Here is a 27,796-nt window from a genome sequence, read left to right on the forward strand (position 1 = left end):
TTTAAAATATCCTAAAACAGTGTTTTATAATTTCTCCATCACAGTCATACATGTAACTTTTAAAAATTAACTTTTGATAGTAACTAGAATATATTTTCTGTTTTTTAATTGGTCATTATTGTCATCTAGGAATGCTTTTGATTTTTACATGCTGATATTGTCTCCTACTAACTTTCTGAACTTTCCCATTATTTCTAATAGTGGTCTATAGATGTTTTTTTGGATTTCTATGCAGATAGTGGTATCTGAAAATGAGATTCTTTTTTTTTTTCTTCCTTTACAATTCTATCCCTTATGGTTTTTTCTTGTCTTATTGCTTTGGGTAAGCCCCATCATACAATATGTATTAGGTGCTGGCATCCTTATCTTCTTTCTGACATTAGCAAAAGTGCTTTAAATGTTTTACCATTAAGTATGATTATTGCTCTTGGATTTAGATAAACACTTTTCCCTATTTTGCTAAGATATTATTGTGAATGAATATTGAATTTTACTGAATGTTTAATGCCTTTAAGAAAATTAGCATATGATTTCGCTCCTATTCATAATGTGGTAGATTACAGTAATATGAATGCTGATTTGAATCATACGTACATTACTGGAATAAACCCTCCCTGGTCATGGTGTTTTATATATTTATGCACTGATAAGTTTGATTTATTTATAGTTTTTTAAAGAATTTTTTTCATGCATGTTCATAAGTGACGATAGTGTATAATTTCTTTCTTTGTACTATCTTTATTCAGTTTTGGTATCTGACTAGATTTAAATTGCTATTTCACAAACTCTTCCAACATGAAATGTTTCAGAATACAATTATGACTTCATTTTTGTTTTCCTTTTCCTAACCAAATCTCTCTTTCTTTCATAATCCCTATGATAGCCTCGATATTTAAACCTCTGGTTTGGTGTCTGCAAGAGATTCTCAAATGGTCAGGGAACTAGGTCAGTCAAAATAAACCACTCTCCCCATTTTAACTTGCCCCTAAAATCCCAAAAAAATTTTTTTATTACCAACTAAAGAAAAATTACCAACTGTTTTATACAGCATCACTCTCCCAGAAAAAAAGAAGAGTTCTCTGAACTATAATTTGAATCTTTAAGAATAAAGAGTGAGGAAATAGAGACCATTCCTCCATATTGAACTTCTATTTTAAAATTATTTTTTAGCAAATTAAAATCACCTAAGCTCTCCTCCTTCTTCAAAAGATGGAGTAAAATTTGCCATTTCCTTCAACTCATCTTCTTTATTCAGTATACCTATGTGGAGTCACTACCATGTGTAATACACTGGGCTGAGTCTAGTCATATAAAGATGAATGACACCACTGTATAGCAGAGGCAGTAACGCCATGTAATCAAGGAATGAACAAAATGCTTTGAGAACGCTGAGGAATATGCAATTAATTTGTCTGAGCAGAATAGTGAAAGCTTCGCAACTAACGTGTATGTTAAGACAAAAAAATTATTTGAGCCATACTCTTTTCTCCCTTGAAATGTAATTTAGAAAGTGAATCATGGGATACATGTAACAATAAGGCAGTGAAAGGTGGGGGCACTTTTCTTTTAGTGCATTTTTACACCACCAAAATGTCTTTAACTTCTGCACAATGGTAGAAATATTTTTACCTACAGGCTTTTTTCATGTGGACTTTTCAAGGCCCATGCGAATGTATCAGTAAAATTAATGGAACATTTAGTGCTGTTAACCTAACTCATTTTCTATTCCCACATGCTCATGTGCCTCTGTGGATGTAACAGGTTAAAATGCTAATTGACCATGTTAGGTGGGTGGGAAAAGGAAGTGGTGGTTTAAGTGTATTGCAGACGGTAAGGGGGGGGGGGCACTCCTAAATCTCACTCAGTGTGAGGCAGTAGAATCTTCAAGGTCAAAATACATTTTCTGACTGTAAGTTCACATCAGTGGTCCGAGACAATTTTATATGTAATACATTCTGTAAAACAGAACAGTGTGTACTTTCCCACCCAAAGAAGGGACTTGAGCTTAAGTTAAAAAAAAAAAAAAAATATATATATATATATATATATATATATATATATATATATGCACACACACACATATACACATATATATGTATATTATATATATATTATATATATATTTATATATATATAATTTTTTTTTCATAGCCCTACTCAAAAAGAGGAAATATTTGGAACAATTACTCAGGGAAAAGGGAAAATACCCAAAACCTGAAGGTAGGGTGACTCTGATTTTAGTTTTGAGTACAAAACAATCTATGAGTCACTCCTTCCTATTACTGCACATGTGAAGTTGTTCTTAGTTACAGTGATGCGATGAGAAACTTAGTCCCACCCCATAGGCTGTAAATAGAACATCAGTCCTGTTTCTGTCTTTATGGACTATCTTCAGAGGCTGATATAGCACATTCCATGGCTCCATCTGTGTGCCCATAGTACATGGCATATTATTTTCTAATTAGTCTTCTTCCTACATCTCCCACACTCCCTGTTACTCGTCAAACTCCAGCCACAATGGCTTCCTTTCAATACCTCACACAAGAACACACCAAGCTCATTCTGTCCTGGACTCACAACAGATTTCTTAAAAATGACTTTCTCTTCCAACCTCCCCCCGACTCAAAGATCACCTCCTCGGAGAGCCTTCCTGATTGCTCCAATGCCCATCCACCCGCACCTAGCCTCAATTGCTCTCTATCACATAGCCTTCTTTATTTGCTTTATGTCACGTACTAGTACAATGTCATATGATGTTGTTTTTGTTTGATTTTTCAGTAAAACCAATGCTTTACTAGTTTTTACATAAACATTTCTTATTAAGTGATAATGTACTATGGTGTGTGTTTCTATTGTAATTTCATTTAGGTGTTTTTTTTTTCTTTTTTAGCAAAATGGGTTTTTAATATTTGATTTTATTATGTAGGGATACTTGACATGAGATCTACCCTCTTAACAAATTTTTAAGAGTATAGTACGTTATTGTTAACTTAGGTACAATGTTGCATAGCAGATCTCTAGACTTTATTCATCTTGTTTAACTGAAACATTATGTCCACTGATTATTAACTCCTCCATTTCCCCCTCCTTCCAGCCCCTGGTAACTACCCACCATTCTACTCTCTGATACTATGAGTTTATTAGATTCCTCATGTAAGTGGAATCATACAGTGTTTGTCTTTCTGTGACTGGCTTATTTCATTTAGCATAATGTCCTCAATTTTCATCCATGTTATCACATATTGGAGAATTTCCTTCTTTTTTAAGGCTAACCAATATTTCATTGTAGGTATAGATCCCACTTTCTTTATCCACTGGACATTTAGATTGTTTCCACCTTTGGCTATGGTGAATATTCTTGCAATGCATATGGGTGTGCTCATATCTCTTCAGGATTCTGATTTCAACTTTTTTTATGGATAAATACCCAAACGTGAGATTGCACCATCATATAGTAGGTCTATTTTTGATTTTTGGAAGACCCTCCACACTGCTTTCCATAGCAGCTGCACCATTGTGCTTTCCTACCAAGAGTGCAAAAGAGTACCAGTTCCTCACATCCTTGCCAACCAAGGATGCGAGGATGCGTTTTGTTTGATATTATGTTGTTTATTCAATTATTCACACTTACCACCTCCGATCAGAACATGAGTGCCTAGAACAGGACCGGTGTCCATGTTCTTGACCCTGTAACCTCAGTGCTTATAAGAGTGCCTGACACAGCAAGCTTTCCATAATTACTATGCTGAACGGAGAGCAAACCAGGTGGTGGGCCAACTATATCAGGATGATAGCCTTGATGACAGGAAGACAAACAACATCCCATTGCTTCCTCCTCACTGTCCCTGTTTTTAGTGTGTTTATCCTATTTTAGAAAAGAGTTACAAAGGAAAGCTGGCCAGGTAACTCAAACAAGCCTTCCATGCATGGTAGGCAGTACCGTGGGGAAGACACTGTGATGCAGAGTTTAGCCCTCATCTTTCTTCAGTTGATCAGGAAACAAACCTTTCAATAGATGTGTTTATAATAGAGTCGAGGACTGAGGTTCAGAGCCCTAATACTAACACCAGCTATGTGGCCATTAATTATTAGCTGTGGGTCCTAAGGTAAGCCAACTCCCTTTTATGAGCCATGGTTTCCTCACCTTAGAATTAGGGGTTGGGACTGGAAGGTGTCTGAGCAACCTCCCGGCTCTGCGGTTCTTAAGTAATGACCCCCAATCATTCATTTACATGTGAGATTGACTTAGAGTCTGGGTGGGTCCCCTGGGACACTTCCTCTTACCAGCAAGTCCACTCTGGAGATGAAATTAAAGCTCAAAGGGGAGCTTGGTGAGCATAACGTTTAGAGCACAGGGAATTAAATATTGTCAAGGAGTATGTCTATTAAGCTGTGAGAAGTAACATGATGGATTCTGTGCAAAATTCTCCTGTGCTCAGAAAGAGGATTTATGTGGAGAGACCTCGACACAAAGCTTACATCCACAGCACTTATTCCATCCTCCAATGATGGAAAACACTGGTCCAGAAATGTTGCTTCTTTGGAATGTTTTTATAGGAATATTCAAAAAGAATGTTTGAAATTGGGACTGTTCTGAAATCATGCGTTGGGAAAAGAGCCTTTCAAAGTACAAGATAGACCAATGGAGTTTAAAGTAATAGGGTATATACAGTACACTGGTATGGTTTTAGACTCCAGCAAACCTCGAAGAAACCACCACTTGAGTTTCAGTGTAATATCCAAGAAGGATACCCACACTTACCTGAAAGGCTGTGAAAATATTCCTTCCTTTTCCAATGACATATGTGTGTGAAGCTGGATGTTTTCTTCTGTATACTTCAACCAAAATAACTGATTGAATACAGAAGCAGATATGAGAATCCATCTGTGCTAAGGTAGACATTAGAGATTTGCAAAGATGTAAAAAAAAAAAATGCTACTCTTATCACCAACTTCTTTTGGTTTCATGAAATCTAATTATTTACAAAAAGTTATTTATATTGACATATAATTAGGTTTATTATTAAATGGATTGACCAATTTTTTAAAATTGTTTTAATTTCTAATCTAGGAAATATCAATAGATATAATTCACATAAAGAACCCTTAAGAGTGTAAAGAGATTCTCACACCAGAAGTTTGAGAACCACTGAGTTGGAGTGAGTAGCATCGCATGACAGGCTGTACTTCTGCACAGCGTTTATGGTCAGCATTGTGGTGTCTCACCTTCAAATAGGAAAGGCCAAATGAAGATCCCTGGATACTTGGGGAGAGTCTCTAACATGAATGACAGATGCCAAAATGATCAAACAGAAAAGGGAGCTCTGCAGAAAGCAAGGAACAGGAAAGAAAAGTCCAAAATAATAATAACAACAACATCTTTGAGATAGAAAAGATTTTTACACCTATAAAGTAAAAACAGAAACATCCAAAGAGGTTATTTAAAAAAAAAAAAAAAACACTTTGAAATTAAAAATCAGATTAAAAATGAAAAAAAAAAAATCAATAGGGATGGAAAATAAAGTTGAAATCGCCCAGGAAACAGAACGATAAAAGAGAAGAGGGGAAATAGGAGAGGAAGAAGAAGAAGAAAAAAGATTAGAATGTCAGACCAGGAGATGTAAAATGTAATAATAGGAGCTTCAAAGAGAGAGAGAAGAGAAAATGGCAGGGGTGGGGTGGGGGGAGGAAATACCAAAAACATAATTCAGGGACAAGGTTCCTTAGCTTTTTGGTCCCAGGATCTATACATGCTTAAAAATTACAAAGGACCCAAAAAGCTTTTTTTGTTTATGGTTTATGATGTTTTGTTTACTGTGATATAAATTAAAACTGAGAAATTGTTAAAATATCAATTTACTCAGTAATATCATAATAATAATAATAATAATAAATCCATACATTTTTAGAAAAATAATTTTACTATTCTCACTAACAGTTTTGGTGTGTTAGAATTGTGTTGTGTTTTTACAAATCTCTTTACTGTCTGATTTACTAGAAGACAGCTGGATTCTCATATCTGTTTCTGCTGTCCATCTAGTAGGATATCACAGGTCACGTAGCTTCTAGAAAAGTCCACTGTACTCTCATGAGAGATGAGAGTGTAGTGTCTAAGTATTTTTATGAAAATAGCAGCCTTCTCGATCTCCCAAATGGGTATGAGGAACCCAGGGGTCACTTTGAGAACTGATGTTCAAGAAAATTTCCCAAATGTTCTAATTGGGTCCATGCATGAAACGACCCACCCCAAAGGCACCCATCACAGAATTTCAGAACTATGTTAACAAAGAGAAAACTCTAAAAGCTTCCAGAATAGAGAAACGGGTCACACGGAACCGGGATCAGAATGATATTATTCTCAACGCACTGGAATTCATGAGGCAACATAGTTTCCTGAATGCTCCAAAAAAATGACTTCCAACCAAGAATTCTGTATCCACTGACATTATCAGCCAAGTGTGAAGGGAGAACATTTTGAAATAAGAAGAGTCTCAGAAAATACTGCCTATTACTCCTACTCAGAAAGCAACTGGGTGTTGTAATTGCCCCAAGGAGGAAACTGTATCTAAGAAACAAGGCTTCCGACGCAGAAGCTACCGTAGGTGAAGGGCATTGTCAGGATGGAGAACCCACCAGGCCTGGCGGGCAACCTGTCCAGGTGGGAGCAGAGGGACAGACAGCTGCGGGAGGAAGGACACCTGGAAAGAATACAACCAATAGATGATCTGATTGTTGAACACAGTGACACGAGAGTTATACTGCTGGCATAAAGTTTGAGGATAAATTAGTAGTGTATACTTTGATACAAAGCAAAAAGAAAAGAATTTTAATTCCAGGGAAAACATGGTTGTGCAAGAAAGGAAATGTAATTATGGTATACAGCGAAGCTCAGCTGAGAATAATATTTACATAGTTCTAAAAATGTAAGCTCTGACTTGAATCCCATTTCATAACAGAACTCATTGAGAAGATAGGAGGAGGGCAGGTTTGGGGAAATTCAAAAGGAAATAGTGTCTAAAACTGAAAGATAATGAAAATGCAGTATCAACATGTTTAGAAACACGGATACGTACAGCAGAAGCAGCTAGCGTTGAAAATGCTTCCAGAGAATGGCCATCACGAGTAGGGAACAATGCAGGAAACTGCTTGTTTTTATCATAATTACTATAGAACTATTTAACTTTTTTTTTAATGAAATATGTAATGCACAGTTAGTTAAAACAAACACATAACATAGTAAAATAAATATTTTTATGCAACTTGTATGGAGCGCAATTTGGAAATTTACACTGAGAATGCCTTTGACCCAGCAACTCCATTTATAGACTTTTATCCAACAGCAGGAAATTATTTAATTATAGTGTATCCACACAATGAATTCTAATGAAAGTTACTTAAAATAATGAACCATTAAAAAATAATATAGATTTACATCTGAGAAAAGATATTTCCACCCTTAGCATGTCTTTCCTACTTAGAATTTTATATTTGTTCGTGTGATTTTTTTTAATTGAATGTCTGACCTTTCCGATGGACCAGGGACTGCATTTCATGTTGCTCACTGATGCATTTGCTCTTATGCCTTGCACAGTACCTGGTACCTAGACCGCTATTTGGTGAATGAATGAGTGTGTGTGAGCACCTGTGCAACAAGTGACAAACATCTAGAAGACTTAAGTGGTAGTCAGGGCTTATCTCTGGGTGGGAGAGTTAGAGATCAGACCTGTGTTTACATTTCTACTCCAGCATGATCTTGGGCAAGTCCCTTAGAGATAAGGAAAATAGGTCCTCAGTTTTCCAATTGAATACAATTCCTTATCAAGGCCAAATCAATGTTTAAACTTCTAAGTTATATACGAGGTCCTCAACCATAAGACTACAATCTAACATTTTCTTTTACCTTTTTATTAGTGAACTTCTGCAAGATTTGGAAAACTGTGAAAATGACCCTGCGGCCATAGCAGAATGTTTTGTGTCCAAGGTAAGCAGAAGTCATTTCTCTGGACCCACCAAGACCGATACAGAGTGCAAACTGTTTTCATTTGAAAGTTAAAATGATGTGTTTGTTCCATGTGGGGTGAAATTAGCCACTAATCTCTCTCAGTCTGGTTTTGTTTATTCATTTTTGTTTTTGTTTTTCCAGCAAGGAAAAAAAATACTGTTGCTATCCCCGGTGAGTTAGGAAATGCTAACTGTTAACTGAATAGCTGTCCTGGAAATGTATAGTGACCGACTGATGTCACTCGTCTTTCCCAGAAGAAACTTGAAATTGGGGGGAAGGAGAGTTCAGAATAGCAGAATGTTAGAAAAACAAATACATATACCACTATACCAGTGACAAAAATCTGTTCGAATATATAATATATATAATATATACAGCACTAACCTCGGTTATATAATTATCATTTGGGGGATAAAAAGAAGCAAAATTAATCTGTTAAACACCTTAAACATGCATCGTCATTTTCTTCCGTTTTTCTTAAGCTGCATTGATGGTTTAGAAAAATACAAGGAAAGGATCTGACTTTTAAAGCTTAAATAACAGTTGGGTCGTACTCTGTACCCACATAGGAAACGGCGTTCTGAAACATACAAGGCAACCCTTTATGACATTACCTTCTTGACGTACTGCCTACTATATATAGAATCCTATTTTAAGTTTCTCTGAAAAATTCAACAGCTTTTGTTTGGAAAACCTCTAGCAGAAATCGTGTTGAAGCAAAACTTCGTATGATTTCAGCAGTTGTGGTTTCACACATAACAAAGGTTTAAGCAAAGGTCATGCCAGGGCTTTGAGATCAACTGAGAATTAGGAACCTCATTTGGAAATCGGGAATCCAGTGGGAACTTGGAGACGTCCTCCCAGCCCAGCTCCAGAACTTGTTCCATGGGGTCATTTGTGATGCCGTAGATCCAGCCAATGGTTTTGAATCCAAACGTTAACACTCTGGGTTTTACTGAAGTGTGATTCTTTCAATGCAGTTAAAGGCATTGTATATAAAACATGCCTGGCTTTGTGGGTGTATGTGGGTGTGTGTGTGTGTGTTGACTTGTAAAATGTTTGTGCACACATGCTTACACATCCAACTCTTTTCACAAGTTGCTTGTGTCATCATTAATTATCCTAAAAGGTAGGAATTTGAAAGAAAAGGAAAATGAAAGTGGGAGGAATGGGTAAAAAGATATGCCGAGTATATCAAAGAAGATATGTTAAAATAACCACAGCACATGAACAACACAGAGGCATTTGGAAGCGTTTGGGCTTTTACTGGTAACTGTAATCACAAGTTGATTAAAGACGGTCCAGCATATGTTTAGCTCTGGCTTAATTATTCACATAAAAGTTTGTTTATGTGCCATGCTGCCAACTCCCAAATCTTATTTTTCATTGTAATATTGCCAAGTTTAATTAGAAGACTGACTGCAGCACTCCACACTTTCACATGTAAGCAGGGAATGGTGAGGGCCTGCGTGGGTCTGGCACAACCTGCTTTTCATTCAGCACCCTGAAATTTAGAAGATGTTACGTTTTCTGAAACACAACCAGCTGCTCCACTCTGGGGAGGAATGGAAAATTGCTTTAATTGAGAGGCCATTAAAGAAAGAAGTAAAGCTGGCGGTTAACTTCTGCTTTTATCTGAATCACTGGGGCTTGCACAGAGATTCATCTTTGACCTTGCTTTGTGGTATGTGTAGGTTACAGAAATCCTTGCCGACAAAAGGAGAATACACTACAGACTTCTTACCTGCTGCCCAAAAAGGAAGAACAAGGAATGCAGAGGCCATTCTCTTGAGGGACAGAGATAAAAGGTCCCTCCTGGGGAGGCCAAAGAGTCTCCCATCTGAGCATTTGTCTGCTCCTAGGATGCTAGGAACACCTTGGAACAGGCTTACCTGTTTCCTGCCATTACCGCCATTCTCATGTCCGTCCCTCTTCTTGACTGTCAGCTGGGCTGACCATGGGCAACATTTAGCAGGGAGATAAGTCTGTTTCAGAGACCCACCCTCCTTGATGCATGGCCTGGTGCCTCTCTCCCTTCAGTGCCCGGACGTGAACACACAAGAGCACACACACATACACACACACACACACACACACACACACACCACCCACTTACCTACTGGAAGTATCTCCAAGTAAGTGCTGATATCCAATATTCATATCACTGGAGTGCCTTCAGATCAAGGTTACCGTATCCGTGTGCTGTTTACATATTAAGGCTTTCTCGTAGCATCCAGTGAAAGTTTCTCAGGAATCAATGTGTGTGGGGCTGGGGGGTGGGGGAGGGAGGGATCCTGTGGCAGAAGAAACCCTCAAATCGTATGGATTTTTCAGTCTAGTTGTTCATTCAATAAACATTTGAGTGCCGTATGTGCTCAATTGGCCAACCATGACTATCTTATATTTTTGTTCTTTCATAATTAAATGTCTCATTTCTATACCCTCTCTCATTGCAGTTTGAGAGATTTGAGTAACCAGAAGGAAATACCTATTTTTGTGTAATTTTTCTATCATTGCCTTCTTTTTCCCTAAATAATTCTGAAAAGAAAGGATTTGGGGCACATGTATTATAAGTAACAGGCACTAAAGATTAACTAAGAGTTATTGACTTTTGTGTAAAACTGTTGTTTAAATTGTCCACAGATCTTACAAATCTAAGATTATACATGCATTTGATTCTATGTTAAGAATATACAGCTGATTTAAATCAAAACCCTCTAATTTAAGATAGGAATGGAGCCGTGATGTCACAAAATGCACAGAAATTCAATTGCATGGAAGTCTTGAGGCTTTATTAGGGACAAGTCTATGCAGGTCAAATATACGACATAATGTAGACATATTTTCCCTGAGACTATTGTTTTTAAGTTTGGTATTTGAAATGATCCCAAACTTCTCAAAATTTAAGGAAAGTCAGCCTGATATTGCTCAAGCCCAGGTTGAGTGTAGCAGGAAGCAGGAAAGAAAAAGCAAGAAACTGAGGGTGTGTGAGCAAATGCAGAGAAAAGCTCCAGCCTGACAGTGACGTATTGGAAGACCTTGGGCAAATGCCTTTGCTTCTCTTGTCCATGCAGCCAGGGCTGGATCCTCCAGTGCTTTCGGGAGCCAAACAGGTGGACACAGTGCATGAATGGGCCCAGGTGGAGGCTGGAGCCATCTAGGTATTTGCCTGGTCTCCTGGGGACATAAGTGTCATGTGAACCCATGGGCCCAGGGCCAGCAGATCTAGTGCTTTTTCAGGAGAAGCCAGGAATCGAGATATTTTTATCTTCTAACTTTTAGAAGTTGGCAACTAATTTCGAAATTTTTTTTTTTACAGTACTCTGTTTAAAAATCTGGCAGCTTACTAAATTTGCAAAGCCATAGATAAACAGGCACTCCATACTTAGGGGAAAACAAAATGGCACAGACCCTGTGGAGGGGAGTTTGGCTATATGTAGCAAAATCACACCTGAATTCACGCTTTAATCCAGCAATTCTACTTCTAAACATCTACTCCAAAGATATAGTGGCAAAAATTCAGTAAGTGTGATGCTATTCTTTGCGATAATAGTATCGCAATAGTATACACACACACGGTGCCAAGAAACAATAACAAAAGATGAATACAAGTCATGTGTATACATTTCTTTTGGCACCCTAGATATATATATTTAGAAATACACAGTATATAGAAATAGCCCAACTATCCATAAGCAAGGAGCTACTTGAATAAACCATATCATGTTTCCCCAAAAATAAGACCTAGCCGGACAATCAGCTCTGATGGAGCAAAAAATTAATATAAAATGCAGTCTTATATTATAGTAAAATAAGACCTAGTATTATATTATATTATATTATGTTATGTTATGTTATATATTATATATTATGTTATTATATTATATCATATCATACCTGCTCTTATATTATAGTAAAATAAGACTGGGTCTTATATTATTTTTTTGCGCCAAAAGATGCATTAGAGTTGATTGTCCGCCTAGGTCTTATTTTCGGGGAAACACAGTAGTATTAGGTTGGTGTAAACGTAATTGCTGTTTTTGCAATGTTTTTTAACCTTTTAAACCACAATTACGTTTGCACCAACCTAATATATTCATATAATAGAGTATTATGAAGCAGAAAAAGCAAATAAAGAATAAATAAATAGTACTAGTAGGGAGGGTCTGAGCAGGGCAGGGGGAGTGGATAAAAGTGTGTATAGCACTGGGATTCTCAAAGTGGAGTCCCTGTACCAGCAGCATCTAGGGACTTGTTGGAATGCAAATTCTAGGGCCCCACCCCAGATCTACTCAATCAGAAACTCTGGGGGTGCAATACAGTAATCTGTGTTTTAACAAGCCTTCCAGATGATTCTGAAACAACTCAAGTTTGCAAATCACTGGCCTAGGTTTTTTTCATTTACTTAGGAATGGGGGGGATAGACCTGGATTTAAATGTATGTGTGTTTTTTTAAAATGATAAACTGTAAGATTAGAACTGGTTCCTGATACAGGAGGGAAGGAGTAGACTAGAATGGAAAGAAATGGAAGCTAGACTTTTTTGAATATGCACCACCTTGTAGAGTTGACTTTGCAACCATGTACATATTTTACAAAATTATGAAACAAAATCAAAGTTTGAAAATAGCAGTCTTTAAAAATGGAAAGCAAAATGAAACAATGAGCCGAATTACGTATCCAGTTTGTGCCATAACCAAACAGAGGAAAGTCCAACTGATTAAAAAATATGCTATGGACAAAATTCAGCAAATACGTCTTTAACTGTTTTCTGTAATGATATCACATATCATATGTGTTGGTGTTGTTATCCTGAAATTATTGAGTGTGTTGTGGGATGAAGCAGATGAGTATTTATGTTAGTGTCATTGGGAACTGAAATTGGTAGAAGAAAGAAAACACAGAGTAAGAATGAGGCTAATTCAAAACGCTGTAGTTGTGAATCTGAAGTGCAAGTATCAGTACGAACTAAGGGATGCATTTTATCTTTAAAAAACACCATTTTCCTAACCCCATCCACTGAGAAGGCCTAGAAATAATAATTAACCTGGTAGCAGGAACATCCCTTATGCTCAGGTTCCAAATACTACTTCCTACCGAAAGGAACCAGGGCTCTGTGAAGAAAGGAGTGTGGGAAGGAAATGTATAGGATGGTCTGGAATATCCTGAGACCCCGAAACAAGGAAGCTGGGGACTGTAAGGCAGGTCACGAATACCCAAGGAGAGGCTCTTGTGGCCAAGAATGGGATCATTTGAGCATCAGCAAAGATAATTAACTCAAAATACATTATGTTTGTATTCATGAATTCACAGTGATATTTAAAAAGCCAACCAGTGAATTCTTTTGAAAATGAAGGAGGAGAATCTAGCATTTATCCTGCCTTTCCCATCCAAACCACAAGCTGCAGGGTAACAAATAGTTCATATAAGGAAATTGCTTTTTTTGGAAAAATTCTGACTAATAATTGAAGAAGGAATAGTAGAGTTAGACATATCACCATTTTGATGAATTTATAGATTTAGGCAGTAATTACCAATGGTTATTAACATCACAAAAATGGAAACACTGCACATGATACGCCTCCTGATGGCAATACAATACAGCCTATGATGTCTTTGTGCCAAAGTATGGAACCTACACCTGATCAAGCCCCTATTAAAACACAAGGAGCTCAGGGACAGAGGAACATATTAAAGGAAGTCATAGAGATGTAATCAGCAGAATTGAAACTGGGAAACTGTGCAGGACAAACCATCTGGTTTCTTCAACAACTGAGTTGCAAGAGGCAGAAACATAGAAGGGGAACTTATAGATTAGAAGACAATGAAGAGATATCAACCAGTGGCTGTGTGTGCTCATTATTTGGGGTCCAACTCAAACAGGGAAACTATGATAAAAAGAGAAAAGGAAACTAAGAAGATAGAAAATATGCATAGTGACTCATGAACTTTCATGATATTATGGAATTATTTAAATATGATGATGGCATTGAGGTGATGCTTCCTTTTGAAAGTCCTTATTTAGAGATATATACTAAAATATTTACAAGTGAAATGATATGACGTCTCGAATTTGCTTCCGAGTCTCGAATGAGGCAGGGGAATAGGTAGCCACAGACACAGAATGAATAATATTGAGGTTGGGAGATGGATACTTGGGAGTCATGGTACCACCCTCTCTACTTTTATATATGCTTGAAACTTTCTATAACAAAAAAATTTTAATCTAATCCTACTTGAGTTTAACAGAAAAGATTGTAAGAAGAAATGCCTTTTAACCAGAAAAAAAGTAAAGGGTTAAATTTCCAAAACATAAATTAAAAGGCACTATCTGGGAGCCACATGTGACTCCAGCATGAAGTGGTTTAAAAAGTAAAAGGATGTCAAACGTTAGAGAGAGAAGAATGTGAAACACACCAAAACAGTCTGTGGCTCTTCTTCAAAATGTCATTTCATTTTAGAGTTTACAAGAGCTAGTCTTTCATTGGCCTTGAGTTGTTCATTCTGACTGAGAGTTTTACAATCAAAATTTTGAAAACCCAGCTTCTGCCACCTCACCTACTCATCTGCATATTTTTTCCTGTGGCAGTCTAGGGAGAAATTGTCAAGGACTTTGAAATTGACCAAAGAGATTACTGAGTGCCTCCAATAAAAAGCCTTCAGTAGCTTCAAATTTTCCCTTCTAAATTATAAGGCTGAGTGGGGTCTCTGCGCCTTTCATTGTCTTCAAACTTGCTTACTACAACTCTGTAAATTATAGATAACTGAGAGCAACATCCAGTAAATGATCTTAACCACAGACAAGCAAATTAATACAGCTCCATGGAGAGACAGTTGATTTTCTTACCCACCCATCTCTCTAGAAAAAGCCAGTTTTGTTTCATTTGGAAATTCACGTTAGCATTCCCCGTTGACCTAAGCGTGATACTCTTAGTTCTTCTTGGATCTAGCTGTAATACCTTACTGCTTTCCTCATTAATTAAGAGGTTAAATAAAATTCTTGACAGTGTTCATGTTATATTTGCATGGAGGTCATAATTTTACCTTTTTGAACAATTATCCTTTAAGAGCAATAAGTATTCATTGAATATTTCCCAGTATTTGCTCATATGATTAGATGTCTGAAAGATGAAAAGATACTGGGGAACTGGGGATATGATCATAGTAAAAGGCAAGAACCCCACATTGGTTAGTCAAACATTTATTGCATTTGAGGCATAGCTACCAGGCTAGATGCATACAGACCAGTAGACTTGCATCCTCCTCTCAAATAATTTTCAACTTAGTAGAAGAGATGCAGTTTCAGTTGTGCAACAAATATTACGTACCAGATGAACACAGCATGGTGCTTACCTACGTGAACTCACAACTTACAGTGGGAGACACACAGATAACACAGAAAAGGTCACTGTCATTTGGGAAATACTACAAGAGAGGTGAGTATTAGGGGTTGTGAAACCCAGAGTAGGGGCCGTTGGCTCAGCCCGGTGGCTCAGGGAAGGCTCCTGGGAGGAAATAAAGCCAAAGTTCAATGTCAAAGGATGTAGAGTGGCTCTCCAGTGAAAAAGGTGGGGAAGAGGGACAGTGGGCAGAGATAACTGCATGCCCAGGGGCTTGGAAGACTATAGCAGCTTTCTTGTGCTCTGAACATACTTCCAATATGATAGTTAAATTATCTACATATATTTCTCTCTCACAATACAAATACGCCGGAGGAAACCTTATTTTCCTCCTCTTCCTATTTACCTTCAGATACTCAATAAGTGTTTATTGAACTCAAATGAGTTCAAATGCATACCGATGCTAGGTCTAAAACAAGGTAGATAAAAAGGCACAGACGATTGCCACAAGGGCTCGGGAGACAGGCCCATGGTATTAAAGAAACAAATTTAAAGGTATGAATGCTGTTTCTGTTTATTGTTTTGAAACGAATGTTGGTGCCTCTGCTTTTTGGCCTATAAAAGTCTCTTTTGTTTCCTTGCAGAGTGAAGAATTCCACATTTACACCCAGTATTGCACCAACTATCCGAGGTACGCATTGCTACTAAGGTGCAGGAGTGTTTGTTCACTTTCGTGTTATTTCAGGTCAGCCCAGTATATGTTGGTGCGAGGCATTATGTGCCTTTCTCTGTGCTGAGTACTGTGGGAAAACTGGAAAACATGCTGGGAACGGTCCGTTCAGGCTGGGGATTCCTATCAGAGCCAGCGTAGGGGGAAATCATGAGAGATCTTGAAAACGATTGCTAGGTGTCCTTCAATGGAAAACTAAATTGAACCAATGTGTTTGGCTAGAAGTCTTGTCTATTAACCCTTTTGTACGTGTGCCATTATTTAAAAATATGAAAAGCATTGTTAATGAGTGTATATAATCTAGCTGGAGAGAAAATACATTATTTTTGCTGTGTAAGTTCTATGAACTATATAAGGCTTATCGAGAAAGGAAAGCTCATGATACGCTTTGGTGAGAAGAGAGGACTCACGGTCTCACCTGGATTGTTGCCTTAGTGTTGCTTATACTGGGAGCACCCCTGGACGATGTAGTGACCATTTCAGGAAGGGAGTCGGGCTAAGACCATGAGTTATGCTGTCGGAATTTCTTTTCTGTGCAGAAGACATTTATCGAGCACTTACTGATTCCTAACCACTATAAATGCTATAAATACAAAATGTTGCTGAATTTAACTTTCATAGCAATCCAGAAATATTGATGAAAGAAAAGCACAATCGCCATCATAGAGCCAGGCATGTAACAGGTTCTCAGCCCCCAGTTCCCCATCACCCCTGCCCCATCCCCACTGTGTAGATGAAGGAATGAGGCACCAATAGGTTTACTGAGTTTACAAGGGTTATGACACAGCTGATGGGTGGCCCCACTAGGATTCCCCAACCTCAGACCTCATGCTACTACAGCCCTGTTAGGTTTCTGAGGCATTGTGATACCCGCCCCCCTAACCCACCGCCCCCCAGCCCCCGTGCCTTCTTCCTGTCAGTTTTCCCACATGAGTTGTTATCCCTGGGACTTGAGTTGTCATCCCCGGGACTTGAGTTGTTATCCCCGGGACTTGAGTTGTCATCCCCGGGACTTGAGTTGTTATCCCCGGGACCAGCCAGGAAGATGAGAGCCAGGGAGATTTTATGTGCCCTGTAGCCAGTCTCAGTAGAGATATGTCCCTGAGGTTCAGGTGGGTGGTGGGCTTCACCTCGCAGAGAAGCCAGGAGGCTGAGCCCCTCGTGCTGCTGCAGTAAGGAAGAACAAATGGGTCCCCTGCTCGGAGTGGCCCTGGAACGCCAGCGCAGCTTAACAGGCATAATGCCAGAGGCTCAGACTTCCCCGTGGTAAGATACTTTTCCTTAGAGGATTTTAGTCTCCTCCTCTAGATATTGGTCAGGATACCGGGTTGTGATGGTTTATTTGGTTAGTGGCCAAGCAAAAACAAAACCAAACCTACATGCAGATGAGTACATTTATTACCATATGCCTCTGGGTGGAGACCTGCCCACAGTTTACAGTTTCACTTAAGCAATGTTCTTTCCTAAAGTTTCTACATCTGTGCTGAGGATATCAGGAAATTGTAGGATGCCCCATCTCAATCCACAGTCCTTAAGCTGAAAACCAGCACTGTACCACACCCCCATGCAAAGAAATTCCAGGATCAACTGACGTCTCCTGAGGGAAAGGAAAAAACATGCACACTCTGAAGAATCATCAAAGTTCTGGACCCAGTGATCGGGCTCCGAGGCACTAAGGGTCTTCTTGGGAGGTTATATCTGTATAAATTTCATTACAAACACATCATTTGAAGAAAGAACTTCTGAATTTGCAATTTTGGAAGTTTATATTAAGATTTTTCTGACAGTAATAAGAAAGAAGAGTATAAAATAAAGACGGCTTTTTATAATTAAAAAATATGTGTAAAATGTGTAAAAATAATATATACACATTTTAAGGAAAAAACTATTAAAATTGTAATACTCAATATATACCGATAACAGAAGATGAATACAAGTCACGTGTGACTTCTGCAATTACAAGAGGTGCTCAGAGTGGTTACCATCAGCATCCAGACACTTCTGATTACGGCGAACTACTGCTTGAGCAATGTTGACCAAAGTGTCCATTTGGATACATATTTTTGGCATCCCCGGCACTAAGCTTCTTTCTTCAGGGTCAGGGGAAAGGCAAAGTCATTTGCACAAGCCTGTCGTTCGAAGCTTGGTGTAGGTTGGTAGGAAATAGGAACCACCTCTTAGGATTCATATCCTTTGCCTTCTAGCGGTTTATATTCTTTTGAGGGTCAAGTGGGCTAACAAATCAATAAATACCAATTAATGTAGTATGAACTCAGTAATATGTCATAGAAGCAAAAGATACATCATGAGATAAAGGAGTAGTTAAGTCCCAGCGAGGGGAGTTAAGGAGATCTTCCTGGAGGAAGTGTTTTGTTTTGTTTTTATTTTGAGTCTGACTTGCAGAAGGAAAGAAATGTGTTAGCAGAGAGATGCTCAGAAGGCATTCTCAGTGAAGCAGGCACATCCAGTTCTCGCCCAACTGTGTGGTTTTCATATTCATAGAAAATTTTTCATCTTATCCCCTGTCTGCAATCAGTTTGCTGTCTAAGGCCTGAGGTTTCCTTTCCCCTGTCCTAACAAGCCAAGAATGCCAGGTGTTTCAGCCCAGCTGACAATTTTTCTTCCCCCTTTGGATCCAGGCTGGTGAGAGTAAATGTCACTGGCACATCTTGACAGATGTCCACCTAATTCACACCAGACCCGTCCCCGTGATTTCACTGGGAAGAGACACAAGGCCCACATCTGTCCCCCAGGGAGAGGTCCAGACCCAGTCAGGTCATTGTCCTCAGATGTCACCCTGTGCCCTGAACGTGGAGTTCAGTGTGCTCAGGATTATGGCAGGTTCCGGTTCTTGGGCAAGAGGTCCAGCCTCCATGTGGCCAAAAGCTACTGAGCAACTGGTATGACTCTAAAACCTTACACAAGGTCCTTGGTTACATGATGGAAGAAAGTTTTGAAATCTCAATTTAGGGGGGAAATAAACCTGTTTGAATAGATCATCCTCAAAGCAGATGGGCTCAAAGGGGCTTCTAATAGCTTAATTAGAAGCTATTGAAACTTCCTTTCAAGGAGTTTTATTTTGTTGTTTGGCTCTGATTTTCTAAATTAATCCTGAAAACATATTACTCGCTTGGGATAAATTACTTCCACCTGCTTCCTTCTAAGTTATGAGACCATAAGATTTTAATTTGTGTGTGTGACTACACAAGCCCACTAGCTTGCTTTATGTATAAGCTATGAGCATTATTTCAATCATTCCCCTCGGATGCTTGGGGACCGTACTTGTTACCTTTGGGGGAGCTGGGATGGAGAAGGGATTCTGACCTGCTTTTCTAATACACTCTGAGACATGTGCCTTGAGGAGCAAAGTTATCTAACTGTTTCAGGAGCTGTCTTTCGAATGAGCAGAGCCACTTGGCGAAGGAAAGTGGAATCTGTTCAAAGATGCTCAAAGGGAAGTTGACCTGTGGGACAAGGTCTCCAAAAACCTGAATGTAATGTCCCGCAGTTTGTGCATTATACAAAGACGACCAGCAGAAGGGGTGACAGTGCCCAGCATGGGGCTAGATCTACTGGGAAGACAGAGCTTCTTTTTATTACAAAGATGCCCCCTCCTTGCAGTCTAACCTGTGGAAACTGAATACAGATGTGTAGTTTGAACATTGCACAAAGACACCCAGACAGGGCGCAATGGGGGGATAACAGCCAACAGAAATCCCCTTTGCCAAGTCATGTGTCTGTGTGCTGCCATCACTGTCCGAGTGTCTTTTTCTAATTCACCCACCAGAGACATACACACAGTCTCTGCCTTGCCCAGCAGCCTTCTAGTTTGGCTATAGCTCTGTTGCTTCCTTATCTGTTTTAGGGCATTGCATGAATGTTGGCATTTAAAACTTGAGTACCCATGTTCAGCATTACAATTGAGATAAAAATATTTATTCTTCTTGCAGATCAGTCGCTGTGCTAACAGAGTGCATGAGGAACAAGACGCTGGCCAAATTCTTCAGGGAGCGTCAGGAAACTTTGAAGCACTCACTGCCCCTGGGGTCCTATCTCTTGAAACCAGTTCAGCGGATTCTCAAGTATCACCTCCTTTTGCATGTAAGTTTCTGCCTGTGCTTGAGTTCTTTCCAGGGAATGGGGATTTTGTGTGTATATATTAAGGAGGAAAAAAGAGCCGAAAAGGCTGGAGACATATGGAAACGTTTTCCTACTCGTACTTTACAACTGACTAATCTGCTTTGAGGAATTAGAGATATTTATATTCTAGGCCTGCAGCCCCATTGACAGCAGCCAAGTAAAAAGATTCATTTTAGCTCTAACTCTGACAGTGCTCAGGAGTACCTCGCTCTGGGCAGTGACCATTTCAGGCAGGGAGCTATCATGTTAATGAAAAACAGGTTTTTTATGTTTTATTTTATTTCCATGGGCCCAGATTCAGTAGGCAGTTGGGAGGGAGAGCGATTTGTTGTAGATCGGCTTTCGTCTGAGCAAAGAGAAGGGGCTGAAAGGGGAGAAGACAGGTGAGCAACGTGATGAGTGATCTCGGAGCTGGGCTTAACACCACTTCAGGGTATCTTTTCTTTATATCATGTCCCGTTATTCGGACTAAATTCAAAGAGGCTTTAGAAACAAAGGTAGATGTAGCACTCACATTCTCATTTTTTATCAGCTAAGGAAGATGATAAAAATGGGAAAAAGTTTTGTTGGAAGTTATTTTCATTCTGTAGGTAGGATTGGATTGTCCATGCTGCATGAGAAAGACAGTGGTTAGGAGCTGGGCTCTGGAGCACGACTGCCTGGGTTCAAATCCTATAAGTGGCCCATGTTCACTATGGCTCACAGGCAGTCAATAAAATTCAGCTATTATTTTTACTTTATTATCCTACTTTAAAATCTTTTCTTAAAGAGATTTTAATCCAGAACTCCTTTCCATATCAGCATGCCTACAGTTTATATGTATCTCTTTTTAAATGATTCCAGATTTCTAACTTGGATAATCATTCCAGGATTGCTCAGTTCACACACATTTAAAATTTTAAGAACCCTTATGGTCCAACTTTACCAGAAATTTCTCAGCTTTGTCTTTTCGCCTGCGTGGCTCATCTTTGGAGAATCTTGTGTCCTATGGAGCCGTATCAGAGATGTTTCTTTGTTCAATTGATATTAATGACCTCTTAGATTAGTGGGATTAATTTGCTAAATCAGTGTCCAAATAACTCTTAAGTAAATAATACTTGTCTCAGGGTAGATCTCTGCTGGAATTCTGCGACTATGGCATCTAAGACCGGTGTGTCCCAGTAATTTCTAAGACAGTAAGGTGCTCATCAATCCAAAGAAAAGTCTAAGATCTCAGCTATAAGCATGTGAGATACAAGTGAAGAGCCTTACAAAAAGTTAATTGATTGGAAAATCAGCCCTCACTCTCAAAATTAAGAGTGTCTTAGTCAGTGCTGGCTTTATAACACAGTACCACAGACTTCATGGCTTAAGCAAAAAATGGATTCCTCGGTTCCTGGAAGCCCAAGATCAGGGTGTCAGCATGGCTGAGTTCTGTTGAGAGTCTTCTTCTGAGTTGCAGAGACTGACATCTCCTTGTTTCCTCACATGCTGTAGAGAAGCCACAGAGTTCTCTGGGGTCTCTTTTATTAAGGCACTCACCCCACACGGGCTCCACCTTCATGACCTAATCACCCCCAAAGACCAGCATCATACGGGTTAGGATTTCACATGTGAATTTTGGGTGAGACACAAACATTCAGTCTATAACAGCTGGTAGTGAAGGAAAAGGGGAAGAACAGTGGTTAATCAAAAACGAACTTCTGGTTGCCTTTGAAGTATTTTTGCTTTTATAGTTTATTTAGAGTGTTCCTTCTGTGTCATTCACGTCACTTCAAAGTGGTGTAGCCATCCATGAAGATCCTCACAAGAATACACTCTGTCCTTCTGAGTCTGATTGCTGCTGAACAGGATGGCCTCTCAGACTTGAAGAAGAAGAAAAAAAAATTTTTTTTAACCTGGCTGTTGATGTGTCCTTACCTGGCAGTTGTTAGTTTGGTGGTGCAGTTTTGTAAGGTCTTTCTAACAGCTGAGTCTGAGCATGAAATGAAAACGTCAATTCCTTTCCAGTTTGTAGATAGTTGGAAAACTTGAGTACTCAGTAAAAGATTTATAAAGTATGGCTATAAAAGAATGGAGCTAGTCTGCATAAGTTATACCGTAAGATTCAATCTCCATCCTTTAACTTAATGAACATGCATGAGAAATGTCATGGAAATGATCTAATTGACTACACTATCTTCTTACTGTTTTACACATTTATAAAGGGTTACTGTTGTTTTGGTTTTAAGAAGATACAGCTTCAATTTAATAAGCATTTATTGACCACCCGGCTCTCTGGTAGGCACTTGTAAGAAAATAAAGGTTTAAAGGAACTATGCAATAATCCCTGTCCTTACATTCTTAAGGATTCTAGGGACATGTGTGTTATGTGCTGGAAAGAATTGGAACAGAGATCGTGTCCCTTTCTCGTCTCCCCAGTGCTAGGCTAAGTGTCTGCTGACCATCAGAGAGTGAGGAGTAGAACCAGGACAGCTTCCTCAAGCCTCGGAAGGATGCTCTTTAGCAAACTTGATTTGGGCTTTAAAGCCTTGACTACATGGAAATGCACTTGCTATAGAAGTATTTTTTTAAAGATAATGTCCACTATATTTTTAGTCTGTTGTGTATTAAGTCTTGTGAGAGACATTTTACTTCCTCTGGGAGAAAAAAATAGTTGTTTTCTATATTATAAGAGTGGGAATTATATTACAAGGCCGTCAGGCAGCTTAGAAATCTCCAACTCTAATATCAACTGTCATATCTCTTATGCTCTTATCATATCTCTGTGAGACTTAGTGGCCTATGTACATGTTTTGTTTTATCCTCCCTGTCGTGAAATTCCAATCTACTTCTAATTTTCCCTAGCTCCGTTTTTACTCCTATCTCACCATTTTGTAACAGGTATTCCTGGTGAGTTATCTCAAAACCTTAAGGAATAATGTATAAATAATTAAGCAAAAATAGAATGAGGAACTAATCATAGACGTATCATTTGTTTCAATGATTACATGAGGGGGAAAAATGAAAATAACTAGTTTTTTGTTTTTTTTGTTTGTTTGTTTTTTTTAAGGAAATAGAAAATCACCTTGACGAGGACACAGAAGGCTATGATGTGGTGCTGGATGCTATAGACACAATGCAGCGGGTAGCCTGGCACATCAATGACATGAAGCGGAAACATGAACACGCAGTCCGGTTACAGGTAAGCCCTCAAGATGGCAGTGCCTGGTGGTGCCGCAGGTGCGGAGACTTCTCATTTTCTAAATCAAGTATCAAGGCTGCTCAAGTACTGCACTTCATTTATCGTCTTCGTCATTGTCCTCCCTGAAGGAAGCTCAGAACACCGATCATGCTGATCGTTGTTTAACATGGTATTTAAGAGAAAGTTACATGGTAACTTTTTAGCTAATAGTTTGCTCATAGCCTCTTCAATGACCCAAGTTAAAATTTGGAGCCTCCTGTGGCCTTATGTTAATTAAAATAAGTACTTCTTGTTGAAAGCAACTTTCCCTAAGTTGTTTAAAGGGTCTTTAACTTCTATTCGTCTCTCACTAGTTCATGAGGTGGTGGATGTGTGGTAGTGGGGCAGGGGATACAGAGAAAGGAGAGCTAAGTCTGGAACCAGGCCCTTCGCAGTTACACATGGGACAAGACCTCACCGCTTCCTTTTAGATTCCTCATTTTTAAAATAAGACAGACAGGGTTTTGCTACGGTCCCTTCCAGCACCACTATTTTGAGCCCTAAATCCCTGAAAACTTTGGATAGATGTTAAGCCGATGGTCATGTCATGGGCACCTCAGAAGATACACTATTTAAAAACAAAAGATCATGTTTGCCAAGAGGGAAGTCCCAGGCTCCAGGGAGTCCAGGGAGTGAGTCATAAAAGCCCAGAGTGATTTCATGTTATGCAGAGTGCCTATACCCAATTCAGGAAAAAAGAACATTATTTGGCCCATAAATCCAAACAAAACTCTTGGTTTCATCGATAGGCAGCCAGGTATAGTGGATGCAATTGACTATCAGAAATCAAAGGAAGGCAACCTTCTCATCTTCCAGGCCACGCTTGTTTTTTGTAGCAGTAAGAAAAGGTTTGATGTTTCATCATTCAAATGTTTTGTGGACATAATGTCAACCATAATGTCTACTGTATTTTCAGAAATGGCTAAATGACTGGTGTTTCATGCCTTAATGAATTTGTTTGGCATTCTGAAGACACTGCTAAATCAGGCTCTGGCTCAGATTTATCTCCATTTCTATCCATTTCTACTTTCAACCAAAGAAGTTTTGGGTTGTCTTGTGGGCTGCTTAATTAAATGCGGTTTGTGAACATTTTCATTTTCCAAAGTAATAAAATCAGCTTCCTTAAAAACCATCGGTATGGCTGTCCAGTAAATCCCAAAGAAACTTCAAAGTCATGTTATCCATTTATATCTATCAAGTTCCATTCAAAACATAGGGGTGAAGAAATGTTCATTTCCTCCCCCCACATAAATGGGATTACTATCAGGAAATTACTGAGAAGTTCTGTCTTGTATGCTTTTTCACAGGCTTTAGTTTTGAGTTGCTTATATGTGGGGTAGAGTTCAGTTCCCAGAAGAAGGTTTCCAAGTCAGTAACTCTGAAGGTTTTTGTCTGGAGAACAGGGGCTGAGAAAGTCAGGGGACAGATGCCTATCTGAGAAGGTCATATCAGCAGCCTCTTTACCTAGTATTTGAAAGACATTAGGAGAGAGATGATTAAGGAATAGAAATACGTAATTTGCGACTCATCGACTATTAACTTGATTCATTTGTTAACCCTTAAGTGACACCACCCATAAAGGTAGATCGTCATGGATCATTAGACACCATGGAGATCCATTAGACCCTGTCAAAGATATTTATTTAGACACCATTCTTGAGGCTCAACAAATGGGCCACCTTGACCTTTGCCTTCCCACCTTCTGTTTAATCACATGGGGCATTCCCTGTTTCAGGAGATACAGAGTTTGCTCACTAACTGGAAGGGGCCAGACCTGACCAGCTACGGGGAACTGGTACTGGAAGGAACCTTCCGCATCCAGCGGGCCAAGAACGAGCGGACCCTCTTCCTCTTCGACAAGCTGCTTCTCATTACAAAGAAAAGAGACGACACGTTTACATACAAAGCTCACATCCTGGTACGTCTGAATATTGGTCACGGGCAAGGATTTCAGTCACTTGTGCCATTCCCTTCCAAGTGTGCCTCACCCTCTCTCTGCTCTCCCTCTCAGTGTGGCAACCTCATGCTCGTGGAAGTGATCCCCAAGGAGCCGCTCAGCTTCAGTGTCTTCCATTACAAGAATCCCAAGCTGCAGCACACGGTTCAGGTAACAGCACTACCCTCGCCTCCCTATGCAGTGCACCGCTCCCTACGCAGTGCCCCGCCCCTACGTAATGCCCCGTCCCCTGACGCAGTGCCCGCAGCCCGCCCCACCGCCCGATGCAGTGCCCCTCCCTACGCAGAGTCCCCGCCTCCTACGCAGTGACCCCCGCCCCCTACGCAGTGTCCCGCCCTACGCAGTGCCCCCACCTCCCTACGCAGAGCCCCCGCCTCCTCCGCAGTGACCTCCGCCCCCTACGCAGTGACCCGCCCCTACGCAGTGCCCCCTGCCCCCTACGCAGTGACCCGCCCCCTACGCAGTGTCCCACCTCCCACGTAGTGCCCCCAACCCCCTACGCAGTGTCCCACCTCCCACGTAGTGCCCCCAACCCCCTACGCAGTGTCCCACCTCCCACGTAGTGCCCCCAACCCCCTACGCAGTGTCCCACCTCCCACGTAGTGCCCCCAACCCCCTACGCAGTGTCCCCTCCCACGCAGTTTCAGTTCTGCCTCCCTACGCAGTGCCCCATCCCCCACCCAGTGCCCCTGTCCCCCGCCCCCGACAGTGCCCCCCCACGTGTCCCCGCTCCCCTGCGCAGTGCTCTGCCCCCTTATGCAGTGTCCCCTCACACAGTGCCCCTGCCTCCCTACGCAGAGCCCCCGCCTCCTACGCAGTGACCCGCCCCCTCGCAGTGTCCCCTGCCCCCACAGAGACCCCGCCCCCACGCAGTGACCCCGCCCCCACGCAGTGTCCCCACCTCCCCTTATGCAGTGTCCCCTCACACAGTGCCCCTGCCTCCCTACGCAGAGCCCCCGCCTCCTACGCAGTGACCCGCCCCCTACGCAGTGTCCCCTGCCCCCTACGCAGAGGCCCCCGCCCCCTACGCAGTGACCCCCGCCCGTACGCAGTGTCCCCACCTGCCTACGCAGTGACGCCCCCACGCAGTGACCCCCGCCCCCACGCAGTGACCCCTGCCCCCTACACAGAGACCCCGCCCCCACGCAGTGACCCCGCCCCACGCAGTGTCCCCACCTCCCACGCAGTGACCCGCTCCCTACGCAGTGACCTCCGCCCCTACGCAGTGCCCCCTGCCCCCTACGCAGTGTCCCCACCTCCCTACGCAGTGCCCCGCCCCCTACGCAGTGTCCCACCTCCCACGTAGTGCCCCCTGCCCCCTACGCAGTGTCCCCTCCCACGCAGTTTCAGTTCCGCCGCCCTACGCAGTGCCCCACCCCCTACCAAGTGCCCCTGTCCCCCGCCCCCCGACAGTGCCCCCCCACAGTGTCCCCGCTCCCCTGCGCAGTGCTCTGCCCCCTTATGCAGTGTCCCCTCACACAGTGCCCCTGCCTCCCTACGCAGTGTCCTCACCTCCCTACAAGGCTCTCTCGCGGGTGCTAAGCACCGTATGTCAGGCAGCCTTTCCAGGGCTTTGTGGCCACGCGGTATTTCCCATCTTGTCAGAGGGTTATAGGGGCATCTGAGTCTTACAGTGGTGGAGGCGGGAGTGGTCTGACTGTCCCAATGTCCTTCCGGTAGGCGAAATCACAGCAAGACAAACGCCTGTGGGTTCTGCACCTGAAGAGACTGATCCTGGAGAATCATGCGGCCAAGATTCCAGCTAAGGTGAGCAACGAGGTCAACAAACAGTAAAATGTAAAGGAATTCAGGTCGCAGGAAGGCAGCCTGACAGGAATAAACATTGAACTTCAACGTAAAGAAAATTGAGATATAGGACATAAGAGATCAACTAAACCAGTCACGTATACTAAAAAAATTCACATGTAGGGAGAGTCTGTAGACAGTTTTGGGTTTTTGGGTTTTTTTTTAATCATTTTTGGGGCTTGAAAAAAAAGGAAAAAGCTATAAGGAAATTTCTAGAGAACTAGTAGAAAATAGTGTTATGAGAATTATTCAAAGGCGTACTAAGTACCTGCACTGAATAAAGCGGCTTAAGTTCTGTGGAAATGCTAGGAAAACAAGACCCAGACTCAGCCATGAAGGGACCTATAGGGAGCGAGCCCTATAAACAATTAACTGTTTGCCAAACATGATGAATTACTAAAGGTATAAGCCAAGTGTTGTGGAAGGATAAAGTATTCAGTTAGAGTTGCATGGGGAGAGGAAGGAAAATGCCTTTCACCTCAGTCTTGTAGGATGAGGAAGATTTTTATTAAGTGGAGGAAGCAGAAAAGAAGAACCAAGCAGCGGGAACAGCACAAACAAAACCGAGATGCCCAGATGGAAGGGCTGAGTCCTCAGGAGACGGAGGCGGAGATGAGGCT

At 40.9% G+C, this 27,796-nt stretch overlaps 1 protein-coding gene across 7 annotated transcripts in view; it reads left to right on the forward strand.

Moving 5' to 3' along the window:
* The window catches only part of PLEKHG1 (pleckstrin homology and RhoGEF domain containing G1), a 212,190-nt gene that overhangs the window by 160,450 nt on the left and 23,944 nt on the right, over positions 1 to 27,796 (forward strand). For all 7 annotated transcript variants that reach the window (XR_012496798.1, XM_019735456.2, XM_074333704.1 and 4 more), the window contains 7 exons: positions 7,912 to 7,981; positions 15,986 to 16,032; positions 20,022 to 20,172; positions 23,243 to 23,374; positions 25,149 to 25,331; positions 25,425 to 25,520; positions 27,051 to 27,137. Coding sequence is in view for 6 of the 7 variants with exons in the window: in XM_019735456.2 (XP_019591015.2) it covers positions 7,912 to 7,981; positions 15,986 to 16,032; positions 20,022 to 20,172; positions 23,243 to 23,374; positions 25,149 to 25,331; positions 25,425 to 25,520; positions 27,051 to 27,137 (766 nt within the window). In the remaining variant the exon portion in view is untranslated. The remainder of the gene's footprint in view (positions 1 to 7,911; positions 7,982 to 15,985; positions 16,033 to 20,021; positions 20,173 to 23,242; positions 23,375 to 25,148; positions 25,332 to 25,424; positions 25,521 to 27,050; positions 27,138 to 27,796) is intronic.

The sequence above is a fragment of the Rhinolophus sinicus genome, linkage group LG05 (genome assembly GCF_036562045.2).
Source record: "Rhinolophus sinicus isolate RSC01 linkage group LG05, ASM3656204v1, whole genome shotgun sequence".
NCBI lineage: Eukaryota > Metazoa > Chordata > Mammalia > Chiroptera > Rhinolophidae > Rhinolophus > Rhinolophus sinicus.